The sequence below is a fragment of the Myotis davidii genome, unplaced genomic scaffold, assembly GCF_000327345.1.
Source record: "Myotis davidii unplaced genomic scaffold, ASM32734v1 scaffold651, whole genome shotgun sequence".
In the NCBI taxonomy this organism is placed as follows: Eukaryota; Metazoa; Chordata; class Mammalia; order Chiroptera; family Vespertilionidae; genus Myotis; species Myotis davidii.
This window is the reverse complement of record NW_006283994.1, coordinates 2,034,825-2,051,393: the sequence shown is the minus strand read 5'-3', so window position 1 is coordinate 2,051,393 and position 16,569 is coordinate 2,034,825. Positions and strand designations below refer to the sequence as shown.

Below are 16,569 nucleotides of genomic sequence, written 5' to 3'. Positions count from 1 at the left end.
CTGCGATATGCAAATTAGCCGTCATCTTTGTTGGTTAATTTGCATATAGCGCTGATTAGCCAATGGGAGGCATAGCGAAGGTACAGTCAATTACCATGTTTGTCTATTATTAGATAGGATAGATTTTTAAATTTTGTTGTAATTTCTAATGTGGTAAATTTTGATAGATTTTACCCACATAAACAAGTTCTTGGGGGTTCTCAATAATTTTTAAAAGTGTGAAGGGGTCCTGAGACCGAAGATTTGAGAACCATGTATTAGGGATGAAGCTTCTTGAGTCTCTTGTTGTCATGACAACCATGAATGGGCCTGAAAGGCTGCCTCATTCTTTTTCCTGTGCTGTTGAGCTCATTTCAAGCTTTCTTGGTCAGGTTCTTGTGACTATTTAAGAAATCCATTTGTTCTGTGCAGCTAATGCCAAAGAAACGTTTTATTTGGATGTTTTTATAGAAACAAACCTAATGAAAAACCCAGACGAGAAAGGAGAAGTGGCCCACCTGTTTTGGTAAATAGTTCTGTTGGAACACAGCCATGCCCATTTGTATGTGTTGTCTTTTGCTACTGCGCCAGAGTCGATTAGTTACGGGAGAGACTGTCGGCCCGCAAGGCCTAAAACACTTGCTCTCCAGTTCTTTACAGAGAGCCTGCCCACACCTGGCTGCCAGGCAGTGTGGTGATGTTGCCTGCCAGCTTCCCAGCGAGCACTCTGAAAGCTGTGAAACTTACACGGATGTAAGAAGTTACCGCGTTAAGCCCAGCCAGTTGGTTCAGTGGTTGAGCGTCGACCTATTGAACCAGGGGGTCACAGTTCGATTCCCAGTCAGGACACATGCCTGGGTTGCCAGCTCAATCCCCAGTGTGGGGTGTGCAGGAGGCAGTCAATCAATGTTTCTCCTTCATCGATGTTTCTGTCTCTCCCTCTCCTTCCTCTCTGAAATCAATTTTTAAGAAGTACTTAAATGTATATTGGAAATGTATTTTGAACCACTTTTCATGTGACAGTTTGAAAATCAAGAAACTTTATCCTTTCTCACAGCCTTTTTCATACTTGCTCTGGATCCCATGTTTGTGAGATGGATTAGTGGGGTATCCTCTTAGTGGAGGCCAGATGGCACCCTGTAGGCTAATCACTCTCCAGAATGGACACTTCGGACCAGTGTGGTCCCAGGTCAGCTTTCAGGGCTGTGCTGGATCCTGACGTGAGAAGCTGCCTGTCCCGCTGTGCAGTGTGTGTGAGCCCCAGCCTCCGCAGACTGTGGAGGTGCCGAGGGTGGGAGCAAGTCACAGCAGTGATGCCATTGGCTTTGCCATCATCATTTCTTTTATGTTTGTGTTTTATTGAAAAGTCCCTCTGCAGTGCAGCAGGGAGAAAGCAGGAGAAAAGGATGATGGGTAAATAGGGATGTTTTTAAGCCTCGAGGCTTTCCTCACACCAGGGAAAGATTGTTTTGGAAATTTTTTACCCTTTAAGTGGCAGCTGTGGGCCTTTGCTCTGTGTCCCATAAATCACTTAGGATTAACTCCTCGAGATGGATGGCTGGCAGCCCCTAGGCATTGCCTGGCATTTTGAGCCGTGATTGCATCTGAGCAGCCAGTGGATTACAGAGCTGTGGGTGCCTTTCTCTTAGCCCAGGGTGTAGGCGAGTTGGATTTGAGGACTGGCCTCTCCACTTAGAAGCTGTGTGACCTGGTAATTGACTAACCCCAGGCCTCTGTCTGTCACCTGTGCGGCTGCCCTCCCTCTTAGAGGCTGCGTGAGGATGAGTGAGATGAATCCCAGACAGTGACCAGCCCGGTGCCTGGCACACAGTTAGCACCTAGTAGGTGGTGAGGACCAGCGCCATTGTTCTCATTGTCAGGGTTCCCACACCATCCAGGGAGTGATGGGAGGTAGGGGACGGCGTCTGTCTTCTTGCCAGCCTGCTGGGCTGCTCTTTGGCTTAGGGAGGAAAGGCACAGTCTGGGGAGGGGGAGGCATTCCCGCCCCCCCATGGTGGGTCTTTGCTCTTTTGCTGCTGGGTCAGAGTGAGTACTGACTTGTTAGCATTCTAAAGGGCTGGGCACTTTCTGCCTCAGTGGGCATTTGTTCTGTTCTCGTCATTAAAAAGCACGTGCAAAAAAAATCCTTTTTTTTTTTTAATCTTCATGTTGAAAGTATTACATATGTCCCCTTTTTCCCCATCTGGCCATTTTTTTGAGAGTGATGGGAGGAAGAAGGATCCCCCAGCAGGTCAGCCTGCAGGAGTTCCTGAAGCAGGTGCACATGCTCTGCCTCCCTGCCCCCATCTCTCCTCCCTGTCCCCCGGGAGGTTTTCAGTGAAGTGGGTGATTCTGTGCTCTCAAGGTTAAGAAGCAGTGCCATCGCCCTATGGCTCAATGGATAGAACGTCAGCCTGCGGACTGAAGGGTCCCGGGCTCAATTCCAGTCAAGGGCACATGCCCAGGTTGCGGGCTCGATCCCCAGTGTGGGATGTGCAGGAGGCAGCCGATCAGTGGTTCCCTTTCATCATTGATGTTTCTCTCTCTCTCACCCTCTCCCTTTCTCTCTGAAATCAATTAAAATACAGTAGGTGCCTCGGGTTACGTTGGAGATCCGTTCCTACGGCGACCTAACATGATTTTCGCCATAAGTCGGAACCCACCTGCATAAGCACCTACGTCACTCACATGGAGCAGAGACAGTGATGAAGTGAAACAGTAAAAAAATTTAAAAGAAAGATAACAATCCCTGACCTTTACTTGTGGTAAATAAATAATAAAAACATAAAGCACATATGTACATACATTGAAATGATGGAACTTTTTAAAAAATATATTTTATTGATTTTTCTCAGAGAGGAAAGGAGAGGGATAGAGAGTTAGAAACATCGATGAGCGAGAAACATTGATCAGCTGCCTCCTGCACACTCCCTACTGGGGATGTGCCCGAAACCAAGGTGCATGCCCTTGACCGGAATCGAACCTGGGACCCTAGAGTCCGCAGGCCGACCCTCTATCCACTGAGCCAAACCGGTTAGGGCGGAACTTTTTTATAAATAAATGGGAGATGGCGACGTAACCACGAAACGACATACGTCAAGTCCGACGTAACCTGAGGACTGCCTGTATATTAAAAAGAAAGAAAGAAAAAAGCAGCAGCAGCACTGCCATAAAGAACTTCTCCAAATGAGGAGACGCTGCTGAGGATGCCAGCGGCCTCGCACCCTGCGATGCTGGTGCCGGCCCTGGAATGTAGGCTCCTGGCTCCTGCCCGAGGCATTTTCTTCTCGCCAGGCTCATTCCTTTCCCATATTTGCTGTTCCTCGTGGTGGGTCAGAAATAGCCAGCCCAGACTTGGTGAGCCTTTCACTCCCCGCGGCCCAGCCCGCTGTGGCCAGCGAACGGCCAGCTGTCAGCGTTCTGAACTCCCGGGAAGGCTTTTCTGGAAGAAGCTGGGAGGTTTGGGATTCCAGGCTGCGTCCTGCTGCGTCAGTGCTCGTTTGTTCAGCTGGTGAAGTGTCCCTCCTGGAGCGGGCGTCCCGGGCACACGTCCGGGGAGCCCCGGGCCCACTGGCAGTCCCAGGTCGCCATGGTTCCAGCTTGGATTTGTGCCTGAGGGGGCAGCCACTGGAACACAGTAAATGCCACATTTGGTGTTTGATCCATCCGGTTAATCCTAAGGTAATCCTGACCCTGTGGCCTCAGCCACTCCCCAGGTGGTCGCTCTGTGCTGCCCCAGCAGCCCCGGTGCAGGCCTTGGTGTTCTGGTTTCACAGATGAAGAAACGGGCTCAGCGAGGTTAGGAGGCTTCCCTGAGGTGACACAGCCAGGAGGCGGCAGGTCCCGCCCTGTTACCCACTCCTGCTTCTTGCTGCAATGAGTAAGCCTCCTCCCTCCCTTCACTGCCTCAGCTGTGACTGCAACACCCATGTGGGCCCCGGGAGCCTCATCCCAAGGCCCACAGTCTTGTAGACAGAAGTCTTGCATGTGACTGTCACACTGGTGCATTTGGGAGCTCTGCTTGTTGTGGCTGCATTTCTGAGACAACGCTGGCTGTTCCCAAGGCCCATTTGTCAGTCCCAGCGCGTGTCCTGGATGGCGTGACATCCGTGCCCGTGCTGACGACTCCTCTGGGTGCAGAGTGGTTCGTGCCAGTCTCACGGTCAGCCTGCAGGTGACGTGGTACATGTGACCCCAGGGAGATGTTAGGACAGCGCCTTCCACTCCCTCCCTCACTGCCCACGTTGTTGGAACCCCTCTGCTTTCTCTCAACCACCCTTGCTTTCTTTCCCTGTGACGGAGTGGGCCATCAGACTTGGCCTGAAGAATTCTCTCTGGTCCTCAGCCTCATCGCCTTGTCCTTCCATCTCCCCAGCTAGCCAGCAGGCAGGATCAGCCTGGCTCCCTGCCCGCCCACTGCTGTGCACTGAGAAATCCCGCACCACCTTCTAGAGGGGCCTCCACAAATCCAAGGGTTTTAACCTCAGTTGGGCTCCTTTTTGGTTCTGTCCATCCTTTCTCCAGAGAGATTGTTCTAAAATGTAGGTGTGATCAAGGCACTGCCCTGCTTCAGACCCTTCAGAGGCTCTGTGGGGCCGTCGGCCAACAAGGGGGCCAGCTGATTCGGCTTCCGGCCTCCTCTCAGCCCAGCCCTGCTTCTTGGCCTCTCCCGGCTTCTGCCCTCGTCCCCGTGGGTGATGCTGGCTCTTCCTGAGCATTCTCTCCACTTGGTCTCCCCACTCTTGTTCCCCACTGAGCCCTGCTCTGGGACCCTCTCTTTCACCCTGTGCTCCTGGTCCGGGCGCGTTCCCCACGTGAGGGTATGGCAGCCGTGATGTTCCTCTCACGGCACCTTGAAATCTGGGAGTGAAAGCTCTGGTCCTAGGGGGGACAGCTCGCTCCCCCTCCCTTCCCTTCTCCTCCCCTCCCCTTCCTTCCCCTCTCCTCGGGCTAATGGGTCTTGGTGAGCCTTCAAGGGCAGGAGTTTCATTTGTCAGGATTTATTTCAACAAGCAAAATTCCCAGGAGACTTTTAAAGCACTTTTGTTATTTAGATGGTCTACTTGTTGTGCTGTTCTTTCTCAGTTCTTCACGAAGAGGAGGATTGAGTGTCCGTGTTCAAGAACCGTTTTGCTTGTTGGGGAGGGCTGTTCCCGGAGGCTGGCTGGGTGTGTGGGTGAGCGGCTGTTTCATTGACCACTGCCGGGGGGAGCAGGAGACGCACCCAGAAACAAAAGGAACACTCGAGCCTACAAATGAGTGAAGCTTTAAGCCTGTGGGAGTTCAGTTACTCCACACTTCCCTGTGTAATACCTGCCCTCTGCGACTCCTCTCCCATCCCCAGGCGAGGCCGAGCACCTGTTCATGGCACACGCTCCCGGTACTCTGTGCGCTTGGTATGAAGTGAGTGTGTACCTCGGGGTGTGGCGGCTCTTTCCTGAGGAAGGGCAGCCACCCTGGGCCAAAGCCCACGCTGCCATGGTCGCTGTTGCACCCGGGCCTGGCCCAGAGTCAGAGCGAAGGCATATGGCTGAGAACCAGAGAGATTTAACTTAAAAGATCACAAGCAGCCAGAGAAGAACTGGTTAAGAGCCTGTGCTGACCTGTGTGCTTTCCTGGAGCTTCTGCAGACGTGCTGCGCGTGCGCGGCCTTTGCAGGCTCGAGTGGGTGTGATAGCCTCCCGTTCGGGGCGTTAGGGTTTCCCGGAACGAGTTTCCGATCTTTCATCGGTGCGTGTGGTTTCTCAGAAGAGGTTCATACAGACACTGGTAGCTGATAATCACCGTGAAGATTATTTAGGATTCGGGGAATTTCTTTTGGAAGCCTAAGCTTGACTGTCACCCACTAATCATGAGGCCGAGTGGGGAGGAAGAGGAAATGTGAACCTTCACTGTGCACAGGCCCATCTTAATGGAACCAGTAATTGAGTGCTATTAAGCAAAATTAATTTGCCTCTTGTAGGAAGGTTTATGATGAATGAAAGGATTGCTCATTGGGGAGGAAGCCAGGTTACCCTCTGTGGTCATTAATATTTCATGGCCATAGGCAGTGGCAGGAAGTTAGCTATCCTGGCTCCCTGACCTTGAGCATGAAGGTAGGACACAGCCAGGGAGGTTGTATTTAAAGGGCTTGTTACAAGGCACTTACTGAAAATCTAAGTGAAATTTAAATCTGCAAGATGCACCCCTGTTAATTGAATTTACACCCTGAACTAGTGGGAGGTTCCCCCAGATTGCTCAGGGACCCAGCTGAGACTGGTCCTAGTGGGGGCAGCTCTGACAGCCACATCGGCAGAGCTGAAATGTTTAATGATGGCTTGGCGGGGGGAGGGGTCCTGATTTGTAGTGACTGCTGGCTTCTGTGGGTCAGTACACTGGCATGGCCGGTGTGAAGCTGCTGAATCCAGGACTGGGGCAATGTGCGGGTTTGCCTGTGCACTGGAGCTGCGGCCCCGCCTGCTGTCCCCACAATCCCTGACTCCTGGTGACGGGGAGATCCGGCCCAGCGGTGGCATTTCCAGAAATACAGATGTGCCCGGGCATTGCTCCTGTGTTAGGCTCGGCCCCTTGACTGAGAAAGGTTAACGAGCCTCTGTTTTGTTCTTTCTTCTCCCTAGCTGCCATTAACTTAGTGAAGCTGAAACTTTTCAGACATTATTACGTCTTGGTGAGTAAAAGCCCTCAGTCTGTACATAACAAGTAGAGCAAATGGGCTCCTCAGGAGGGTGGGTGCACGAGGCGGGTGCTGCCTGGGGCTGTGGCTTCACTCCAGGTTGTGTCCTTGGGTCTGGGAATTAAGTGTCTGCTTGCTTCTTTCTAAAGTTTAGTTTTAAATTTGGCTTTACGTACTCAGAAAAGCAGTCCCTGCTGGATGTGTTCACAGTGCAGGATTATAGAAACACAGCGCTGCCCTCTCCGACCCCGAGCCTCCTCCCCTTGGTGATCACTGTTGGCAGCTGAGTGCCTCTTTCTCTAGGTTCTCTCCTAGGATTGGATGCTCCTTTGATGGGACTTTTTTATTCATTTACAAAAATGGGGTCACACATAAACACAGAACTGAGACAAACATGAAGGGCTCATACAAGCATTAGCACCAAAGGCAGGACTTACTCTAGATTATGAGAAACAGAATTTCTTGGACTATTTAAGGTACGGGTCTTCTAGAGTTTGCTTCCTGACTCCTAACAAAGTTTCTGAGTCATCTTCCCTTTGGACATGTTTTTCCTGGTCCCGGGGAGCAGGCCACACTCGAGTGGCCCGTGAGTCGCACTCTCAGCGGCCCCTCCCCGCTAGAGGACTTAGGACTATTGGCACTTGTGCCGTGTGGCCCTTGGCGTCCCAGCCTCTGCTGCAGAGACTGAAAGTCAGCACTCCCTGTGGCTTTATTTTGCTGTTGCTGCTGGAAAACCCCCCTCCAGGGAGGGAAAACATTACCCCCTGGGTGCTGAAATCAGCAGCCATCCTGAAATCTTCGCCCTCCCGTAGGGGTGGCAGTTTCCAGAGCTGTGGTCACCAGAGAGCAAGAAGTGCTGCCTTCTCAGTGTGACCAGCAGGGCCACTCTGTGTCTGTTTTGTAGTTAGTTTGAAAGCACATTGTCGGAAGAAAGTGGTGCCAAGTTTCTGTGTTGATCTTGTTTCTTTCCTCTTCCTTAGATCGTATGTTACATATACTTCACCAGGATCATTGCATTTTTCCTCAAATTCGCTGTTCCGTTCCAGTGGAAGTGGCTCTATCAGGTATGCTGGTCCCGGGGACGGCCTGAGGCTGCAACCTAAAGTCACGGTGCGCCCAGCAGCGCCCGGTGAGGCCTCGTTCTCTTCCGGGCTGCAATTCCGGCTCCTGGCCAGGGGAGCTGCTGGGTTGAAGGAGAAATCTGGAGGTCGTTGCATTATTGATGTTAGCGTTAATGCGAAGAAGAGTCTTTGAAGAAAAGAGCCTCGGGCAGAGAGAGTCAGGTTTACTCTGCAATTAAAGCCCAGATGAGACGGTCTCCGTCAGTTACAGGACTTAGAGTAGCTTAGAATGCAGACCTTCCTCTCCTTTGCCCATTGTTATAATTTCAATAGTGACGTATCTTTGCAGTAACTAGAACTGGCTTCACTACTAGGGCAGGCCATCGAATGGTCTGGAGACTGTTCTCTTAAGTACTCTTGATGCGTTAGGCACTGTAGGAAGTGGGAGTATGTAATGACCCTTAAAACATAGCAGTGGACACTCCAGGTAAAGCCAGGAGTCTTAGGTGTCATCTCTGGGCAGAATGCCTGGCTGAGGCCTCAGCACAGCTTGGGAGGAAACTGCTCTCTAGCAGCCAGCTCGACGTGTGAGGAGTGGCTGTGGAGTGGCAGGTTGCCGGGCGGGGGTGGGGGTCAGCTCGTTTAGTCCCACTGCTTTCCGAAAAACAGTGGAGCTCATCCTTTGTTTGGGGTTTTTAATTTGCAGCTCATGGACGAAATGGCCACTCTGGTGTTCTTTGTTCTCACCGGGTACAAGTTCCGCCCAGCTTCAGATAACCCCTACCTTCAGCTTTCTCAGGAAGACGATGACCTGGAAATGGAGTCTGTGTAAGAAATCTCCCTCCCTCTCTCCCTCCCTCGCCCCTTTGCCTAACACAGAGCAGCAGGGTGTGAATTGGAGCAGCTGCTGCACATGTGGTTGCTCCAGAGGTGGGCCCTCTATTTTTAGCAGGAGGAAATGGACACTGCGCTCGGTAACTGGGTGGCATGAACTTGGGGACATGCTGGGCCTGTTTCAAACTACTGAGGACGGGCAAGCCCTCTTCCTGCTGGGCCCCTGCCATGGGGAGCCTGTGTCTGAAAATGTGATCCTCCGAATCTCATAAGTCTGCTAGTGAAGGTCAGACGTCCTTTATCCTCGGAGAGCAAGCGGCTCTTTGCAGCAGCACCACCACTGACCTAGATCTGCATTATCCGGCTTCTGAGTCTCAGGGTGAGGGCCTCCAGGGTGCTGCTTCTGGGAAAGGCAGGCACTTGGGAGAAGTGAATAGCGATGAGGAATATTGTGCTGTTACCTGTGGGGCCAGGCGGGTTGTGTTCGAGGGTTGGCCTGAGGGGGAGTTTCCGGTGCACTGCCCCCAGCCAGGTGGCCTTTGATTTTTCCTAGTTCAAAGGCGGAGCCTTGGCCCACTGGGCCCTGCCAGGCTGCCAGCCTGGGAGAGCTCCTGGCGCCCAGCTCCACTGTGAGAACCAGGAGCGAATGCAGATCCTGCTGTTGGGCTCCAAACAGCCCCTCCCTGTGCAGAGGAAGAAGTGCCTGTTGGTGGAGGGAAGGCAGGAGAGGCATCACATGCGCCTCTGCTGGAAGCTGCAGGTCTGAGCGAGTGACTGGTTGAACAGGCGCAAGTGAGAGCCAGTCTGGAGAGGAGCAGCAGCAGGAAGTAACCTGAGGTGGGGGGGGATTTGTCCATCCCTGCTGGGGACCCTGGCTGGTTCCTGGGGTGGGCAGCTCGGAGCCGAATGGCTGGCTCCTGACATCTTCCGCTTGACTGGGCTGTGGTCTGAAATGGCTGTACCAGTTGGTGTTCTCGCCAGCCACGTAGAGTTCCTGTCCCCACATCCCGTCCGCCAGCTGCTGGTCTGGAAGTGTGGATGCGTTCGGAAGGTCTGTCCCGTGGCAGAGTTCTGTTTTGGTTCTGGTTTCTCGCTGACAATATTTGGTGACAGGGTAGTCTTTTCGCAAGAGGGTCTGCGGCTGTAGTCAGGAGGAAAGGAGAGGGCGTGGGCAGACAGACTGCCGTCTATGGGGACTAGAGAACCTGTTCTTTTTTCTGGCAAGACTTGGGAAGTCTGGGATGTCCTCGGGCTGCCTCCGTTTACACCCGTCACAGGGCGACAGTACTCTGGTCGCACTGTGTCAGTGCCTTAGTGGAGCCGTCCTGTGCCAGTGAATGGGTTCTCCCTGTGTAGCAGCGGAGAGAGGGCAAACCCAGCCGAGGGTTTGTTTAGGGTGGTGCACTTCCTGGGAGCGCAGGCCCAGTTTAACCAGAAAAGATGTTTAGGAGCGGATTGAGGTCAAGTACCTTTAAATCCGCAAGGAAATTGTTCTGGGCTTTCTCTTGGCTAAGACTCTGCTGCTAAGAGAGTTCTAGGAATTTATAAGATGTGACAGCACAGCAGGCTGGGCCGGACGCTCTGGAGCAGCTGCCTCCCGTTCCCCTGCAGGTGCGCAAAGGCTAATTGCAGCCGCTCAGGGCAGCCGCCCGGGCTGTCGTCTCCCTCCGCCACTTGCAGTGGGAGTGCTCAGTTCCCCTAAGTCCTCCACAGACAACCAGCCAGAGGCAGTGAGCCTGCGCCTGGTTTCCCAGCAGGTCAGGAGCTCCCTGCCATCCACACGGGAGGGGCTTCCCAAAGAAGGGAGCTGGTCTGATCCTTGTCACGGAACAGCACTCTAGGAGGTAGTATCCTCAACCCCCCCCACCCCCTCGGCCCCAACAGACCCACACTCTTCCTGGTGGGTCTGACACTGCAGCACGGGAGCGGCCACCGGGAGATTCTGGGGAGTTCCTCCCGCCCCTGCCCTCACCTCCTTCATCTGAGGCCCAGCTGAGGGGCGGAGTGCATCTGGGGAGTGGGTCTCTCCCAGGGGGTGGGACTGGGAGCTTTCACCCCTTTTCCTCCCTCCGACCCTGCAAGATGAGGGCGCACTCAGAGGTAACACTGACTTTGTCTTTTTCCTCTTTCTTTCAACATCTCTTTGGACCAATTTTGGTAACAAAATTTATCATAAAAAATTCAACATGTTAAATATTGGCTGCGATTTCAGCACTCAGCAGCTGCCCGTGTGCTGTGCGTGTCCTGCGTGCTCTGAATTATGTCTGTCAGCCTGAGAAGTGGGAAACGTGTGTGTGGGTTCCAGGACTGCTCCCTGTGAGCACCCGAGGGGGTCGGCACCCACGTGGGCACAGGACTGTGGGAGATGACAGGATTGTCTCTCAGCCAGGCCCCTCCACCATCCAGTCCAGAAAGCAATTGCTAGTTTGCTTATAGTTTCTGGTTTAGTTTGGTTAAAGAAATAGTTGTGTCCATGGGCCACTTTCTCACGCCACATGTGACTGTGACCTGGGTGGCAGTGGGTGTCTAAAGCAACATTCTCATCTTGCCTGTGTGCATGAGGCCCTGTGCTCTCTCCGTCTCTGTTGGAGCTCCCTGCTCCTTGTCTCGGGCACCTCTCCTCCACTCTCCTGCCCGTCCTCCACAGACTCCTGTACTGATCCCACAGCGAGCATCAGCCTTAGGGGCCATAGCACTGGCCCCTGGCCTCAGCCCAGCTCCCCAGCTGCTGGCCACCTGCCTCAGAGAGGCGCTTCCCTGAGCAGGCACTGGAAGCAGGACAGCTCCTGCTGGAATGGGCACGGGGCTGGGCAGCCAGAGAGGCCAGCCTGGCCGTGTGCCCTACGGGCAGCTGTGAAGCGCCAGCCGGAACAGAAGCCCAGCCTTCCGGGAGCCCGGTCTCCTGCGGGGACAGTGGGACGGGGTATAGACAGTCCTGAGGTCCAGGCGTGCACTGGAGCCACGGAAGGGCACGTCACCAGCCAGGACAAGAAGGTGCTAGATGGGCAGAGCAGCTCCTCCAGAAGAGCAGGCCTCGCCTCTGGAGACCTCCCTGTGAAGTGAGTGGTGGTGACTGCGATCTGGGCATCTCCAGAGGCTGTGCCTGTCCCCTGAGTGGGAGTTACGGTGAAAATCCCGCTGCTCATCGCTCCCCACGCATGTAGAGACCTTTTCTTTGAGAGCCGTTTCCGTGCAGAGGGCTGGGCCAATGGGGGCTCTCCAGCTCTTGTCCCCTCTTCAGTGTTGGCATCAACATGAGGCCGTGCGGGAGGTGCCTGCGAAGCTGTGAGGTCCCTGCCTGGGCGACCGCAGGGTGTCAGTCTGACCTCCTGCCTCCGTTTCACTGCTGAGTGGCTGAGCTGCCCAGGGACGACTCGCACTCTTCAGCAGCAGCGGCCGGGCTTGCCTGCCCAGAGGTCTGCTGTGCCCCCGGCATCACTGCCGTCCGTCTTGATCTGCTTCAGGTCCCACAGTCAACCCCACATCACCTGCTCTGCCTGGGGCTCCTCACGTGCCGGCGCCCTCCCCTGGACAGACTCTGGGGGTGGGTGCCACATGGAGGGTAGTTGGTGGGGGGATGGGCAGGGTCCTTGGAGAGTCTGTTGAGTTGATTGATTGCATTTATTTTATTGGTCAGGAGGTTCCTGTGGGTCCGTGACGGGGACATAAGAGACTTAGGAGATGCGGGGCCGGGCATGTTTGTTTTAACAGGCTATTTTTTAGAGCAGTTTTAGGGTCACAGCGACATTGAACAGAAGATACAGCCATTTGCCATAAGCGTCCTGGCCTGGCCTCACGCATGCCCAGCCTTCGCATTAGCAGCAGCTCCTCCAGAGCGGCGCATTGTTCCAGTCGATGAACCTGATTGACAGTCGTTGTCACCCGGAGTCCATAGTTTACCTTAGGGACCGTGCTGGTGGTGTGCACTCTGTGGGTTTGCACACATGTGTGAGGACGTGTATCTACCGTAATAGTGTCACACAGATCGTGTCACGGCCCTAAAACCAGTCCTGCCAGGAGGAGCTCAGTATGTTTGCTCGATGCCTCCTGCTGTGGGGCCACCGTGTCCTTCGCTGATATACAACCGTAGAACCTGCCCAGCTTACATCTTGTTTTCCCATGGACCCGCCACACGAGAGGCTGCGCTCCACTCCAGGGAAAGGGCTAGCATGCCTCCATTTTTTGTTGTTGTTAATCCTCATCCGAGGATATTTTCCCATTGATTTTTAGGGAGTGGAAGACAGAGGGAAAGACAGAAATATCGAATGTGAGAGAGACACATTGGTTGGTTGCCTCGTGCACCAGGGCCCGGGCAGGGGAGGAGCCTGCAACCAAGGTACGTGCCCTTGACCGAAATCGAACCTGGGACCTTTCGGTCTGCAGGCCGGTGCTCTATCCACTGAGCCAAACCGGCTAGGGCCGTGCTTCCATTTTTGATCCATGGATTCAGTGAAGGGCTCCACGGCCCCTCCTGAGTGTCAGGGACCAACAGAGAATAGACCCTGCCCGGGAGGCATGGGGAGGCGGAGACCGTGCTCACTGACGACGCGGCCTGCAGGGACCAGGGCCTGGGTCTGCAGAGAGTTCTAGTGTCGGGCTGGCCCGTAAGGGCCGCCGCACCCGTGCTTCTGTCCCGTGACTCAGGATGCTCCCGTGTGGCTGGTGACTGAGTGTCTGCCTCGGGCCAGCTTTCTTTTCAGATGTTCACTGTAACGGGGCAGTCTCGTGGCTGTTAGAGGACGTGCATGCCACGTGGAAATCCGTGGAGCCATGACAGGCTGGCGCTGATTGTAGCGATAACAGCCGCCATGCGCTGATTGGGCGCTTTGGAGAGCTCATTGCCCTCACGGTCGTTCTGGGAAGCAGGAATTGCCCATTGTACTGGAGCACGGAGAGCTCAGGTGCCTTGGCCAAGGTTCCATAGTGGCCAGAGCCGGGCGGAATTCAAGCCCCGCTCTGACTCCAGAGCCAGCCCTTCACCCCCGGGAGGCGCTGTGGCGAAGACGGCCCTGCTGCCCACTGACGCGCCCCTTGTTGTTTCCCTGTGCAGCGTGACGACGTCCGGGGTGATGGAGAACATGAAGAAAGTCAAGAAGGTGACCAACGGCTCGGTGGAGCCCCAGGGCAACTGGGAATGCGCCGCATGATGGAGCACGCTCGAGGCTGGCCCCGCGAAGAAGACACTTAATTTATTAATAGTCCTCTTGGTGAGCGAGAGCAGCTGGCACCTCCCGACAGTGACACCACAGCGCGCTGGGGCAGTGCCACGGAAGCCCTTTTTTACTCTTTTATGGAAACTGATCGTGGCTGGTCGTAGGCAGCTGGGTTTCTCCTCCAGGTGGGCACGCTGCGGAGGGAGTGTAGCGAGGAGGAGAATAAAAGGAAGACTTCGTTTTGATTTACATATTTTTAATTGGGAAGGAGCTCTTAGGGTATATGCAGTGTGACCCCCAGTGTGTGGCACATCAGAATGGACGGTGGGTGGGGAGGAAGTCAACATCGGTGTCATCACAGCACAGGCTTACAGGGGATGGAGAGGGTTGCTGCAGCTTTTGGAGACAAAAACAAATGAAATTAGGTGATTCTAGAAAGCAGGGTCAAAACTGATTAGTATGCCGAGCCTGCCCAGACTCCTGTCCCCAAAGGTGGCTCAGGCCTTTCTCCCAGATCCTGAAAGGGTCCAGGAACCGGCAGCTCTGGGAGCTGTATCTGTCCAAGGGGCTCTGCGTGGGGCTGGGTGTCACAGCCCGGGGCGGGGGACAGGGGGAGGGGGAATGGTGATGGAAGGGTGTTCTGTGTTGCCTAAAGGATGGACAGAAATATATTTTTAGCTCAAAAGCATTCTGTAGGGTTTTCTTGAACATCCAGAAAAGTTCCCTCTCCTCGTGGTTCGTGTCCACCTGGTGTGATGGGAGTCTGGGGGGCGGGGGGATTTCCTTCAGGAGCAGCTGGGGCAGGAAAGGAGGTGTGATCATCATCACCAAGCTTTCCCCGTAAGCCAGAGGGTTCTGGACAGAGCAGGTGGCCAGCTGCCCGTCTGCGTTGAGTGTGTGGGGAAGTGTGACTGGTGGCTTAGGCTCAGGGCCGGGAGGCGTCTCACAGGAATTCGGGTTCCCTTGCGGACTCTCCGAGCGTGGGGACCAACACGGGCGCTGCCCCCAGCGAACAGCATTGCGCTTAAGCGGTTGGAGGCTGGGCCGCTCCGAAGGCCCGTTGTGGCGGAGGCCTTTGTGATCATTCCCACTCAGGACGGCTTCCTCCTGCTCCGGTGCCAGGCGTGCGGGGCCTCCTGGCAGGTGGACAGGGACAGTCCCTGGTGGTGGTTTGCTTACCTCTGGCTTGGAGGGTCAGTCAGAAACCACAAGATTTAGGGGTGGCTCCATATCCCAGGTTTGGGAACCTGAAGTCTTTCCTCAAAAACGGTTATTTTCCCTCTGCTGTGCCGTTTCCCTGCTGGCCCGGGAGGAGGAAGTGTCCTCCTCATGCGCTTTCCGTGGCCTCTGTGCTTGGCCCGGCCCTCGGGCTGGTTCTGCTCTGCAGTCCTCGGGGCGGGGTCACACATCTCCCCGTCTCCAGGACGGAAGTACAGCCTAAGTATTCGTCTAAGGGTCAGTCCTCTTTCTCTTTTCACTTGGAGCTATGTTGTAGAGAAGATGGGAATATCTTTAAAGCTTTATTTTCCTGTCCCAACAATTCCAGCTGCAGAAGTGTCTCAACCCAGGCTCAGGGTGCTTCGTGGGGGGGTGGGGGGGGGGCATTCGCTGCTTGTCCTGCAAGCAGATGTTCTTGACTCAGTCATAGATTTCTTGACAAGAACCAAAGTGAGATGAAAACTCCCTCCTGAAAGGTCTCCACGGAGGAAGCGAGTGCATGAGGAGCAGGGGAGGACGGGAACGTGTGCACTGCTCCTGCCTCCTGCCCCCTCGCAGCTCCCATCCTCAGCAGCCACATTCGGGCCGAGCCAGAGGGCTGGCTTCTGTGGGATGGGGCGTCCTTTAAAGCCCATGCCTACCTCCAGCCGCCTCTGGGCTCGCAGCACCTGCGGGGCCGCCTTCCCTTCCATGCTGGCCCTCCGGGGCCGGAGCACAGGGAGAGGGGGCAGTGGTTTGGAAACAGGCTGCCACGGCCTTCCCACCACACAGCACATCTGCCGTGTCCTGCATGTAACACGGAAGGTCTACAGTCAGGCCGATGATTAGGGAACATCCAAACCCAGCCCGTGACGGGGACGGCAGGTGGTAGGTGAAGTTTTGCAGAATGACTTACGCTGTCTGTCCTGTTCCGTGAACATTTCTTCCCTTCCTCTGTCACTTCACAGCTGGGACCAGCAGGCACGTGAGTCAGGGTGACTGGCTGGGTCCCAAGCACAGTGGCCCTCCAGCCACAGCCTTCCTGCGCCCGAGTTCAGGTCCCGGCTCCGTGAACTGCGGAGCTCGCACGGTTAAGCCTCCCAATCTCGGCTGGGCAGGGAGGACGGGTGCACATCACAGAGCCCTCGTGTTTATAGCTTCACTCTGCTCCCTGCCCTGCCCACGCGAGTATCCAGGCTTCCTTTCAGAAACCTGCCGCGGACTGGGAACCCTGCTGCGGGGAAGGTTCAGGAAGTGCAGGCTCTGTTTGCCTTTAATAAAGTCCATGTCTTTTGTAGAAAATTACTTCTTGGACCACCACAAAGGTCACTGGTCTCTCAATCCTGGCTCTTACCAGTGGCCAGAGACGCCATCAGCCTAGTTCTGGCCCCTCCAGACTTTAAAATGTTAGCAGCAACGCAGTGCCGCCGAGCGCGATGCCGGAGGCCGCTGCGTCCTGCCAGGGGAGCTGCTCGAGTGCAGGAGGTGCTTGCTCAGGTCACAGCCCGAGTCAGTCCAGCTTTCCCTCAGAAACCACCCGAGTGAACTTGCCAGGCGCTTGCTCCCTTGGACGTGGCCGGCCAGGCAGCTCTTGGTCTCGTGAGTCCACTTCACGTGCCTGTCACGGCAGGATTTCCTCCGCGGCACCGTCTCATCAGGATCTCTGCTCCTT

The 16,569-nt window shown here is 54.9% G+C and overlaps 1 protein-coding gene across 2 annotated transcripts in view; it reads left to right on the top strand.

Annotated features, from left to right (window-relative positions):
* The window catches only part of GPR107 (G protein-coupled receptor 107), a 73,605-nt gene extending 59,656 nt beyond the window's left edge, over positions 1-13,949 (top strand). For both annotated transcript variants that reach the window (XM_015568004.1, XM_015568000.1), the window contains exons 15-18: positions 6,597-6,646; positions 7,633-7,716; positions 8,420-8,541; positions 13,598-13,949. In XM_015568004.1, the coding sequence (XP_015423490.1) occupies positions 6,597-6,646; positions 7,633-7,716; positions 8,420-8,541; positions 13,598-13,694 (353 nt within the window). In that variant the 3' untranslated portion in view covers positions 13,695-13,949. The remainder of the gene's footprint in view (positions 1-6,596; positions 6,647-7,632; positions 7,717-8,419; positions 8,542-13,597) is intronic.
* Positions 13,950-16,569: the final 2,620 nt, after the last annotated feature.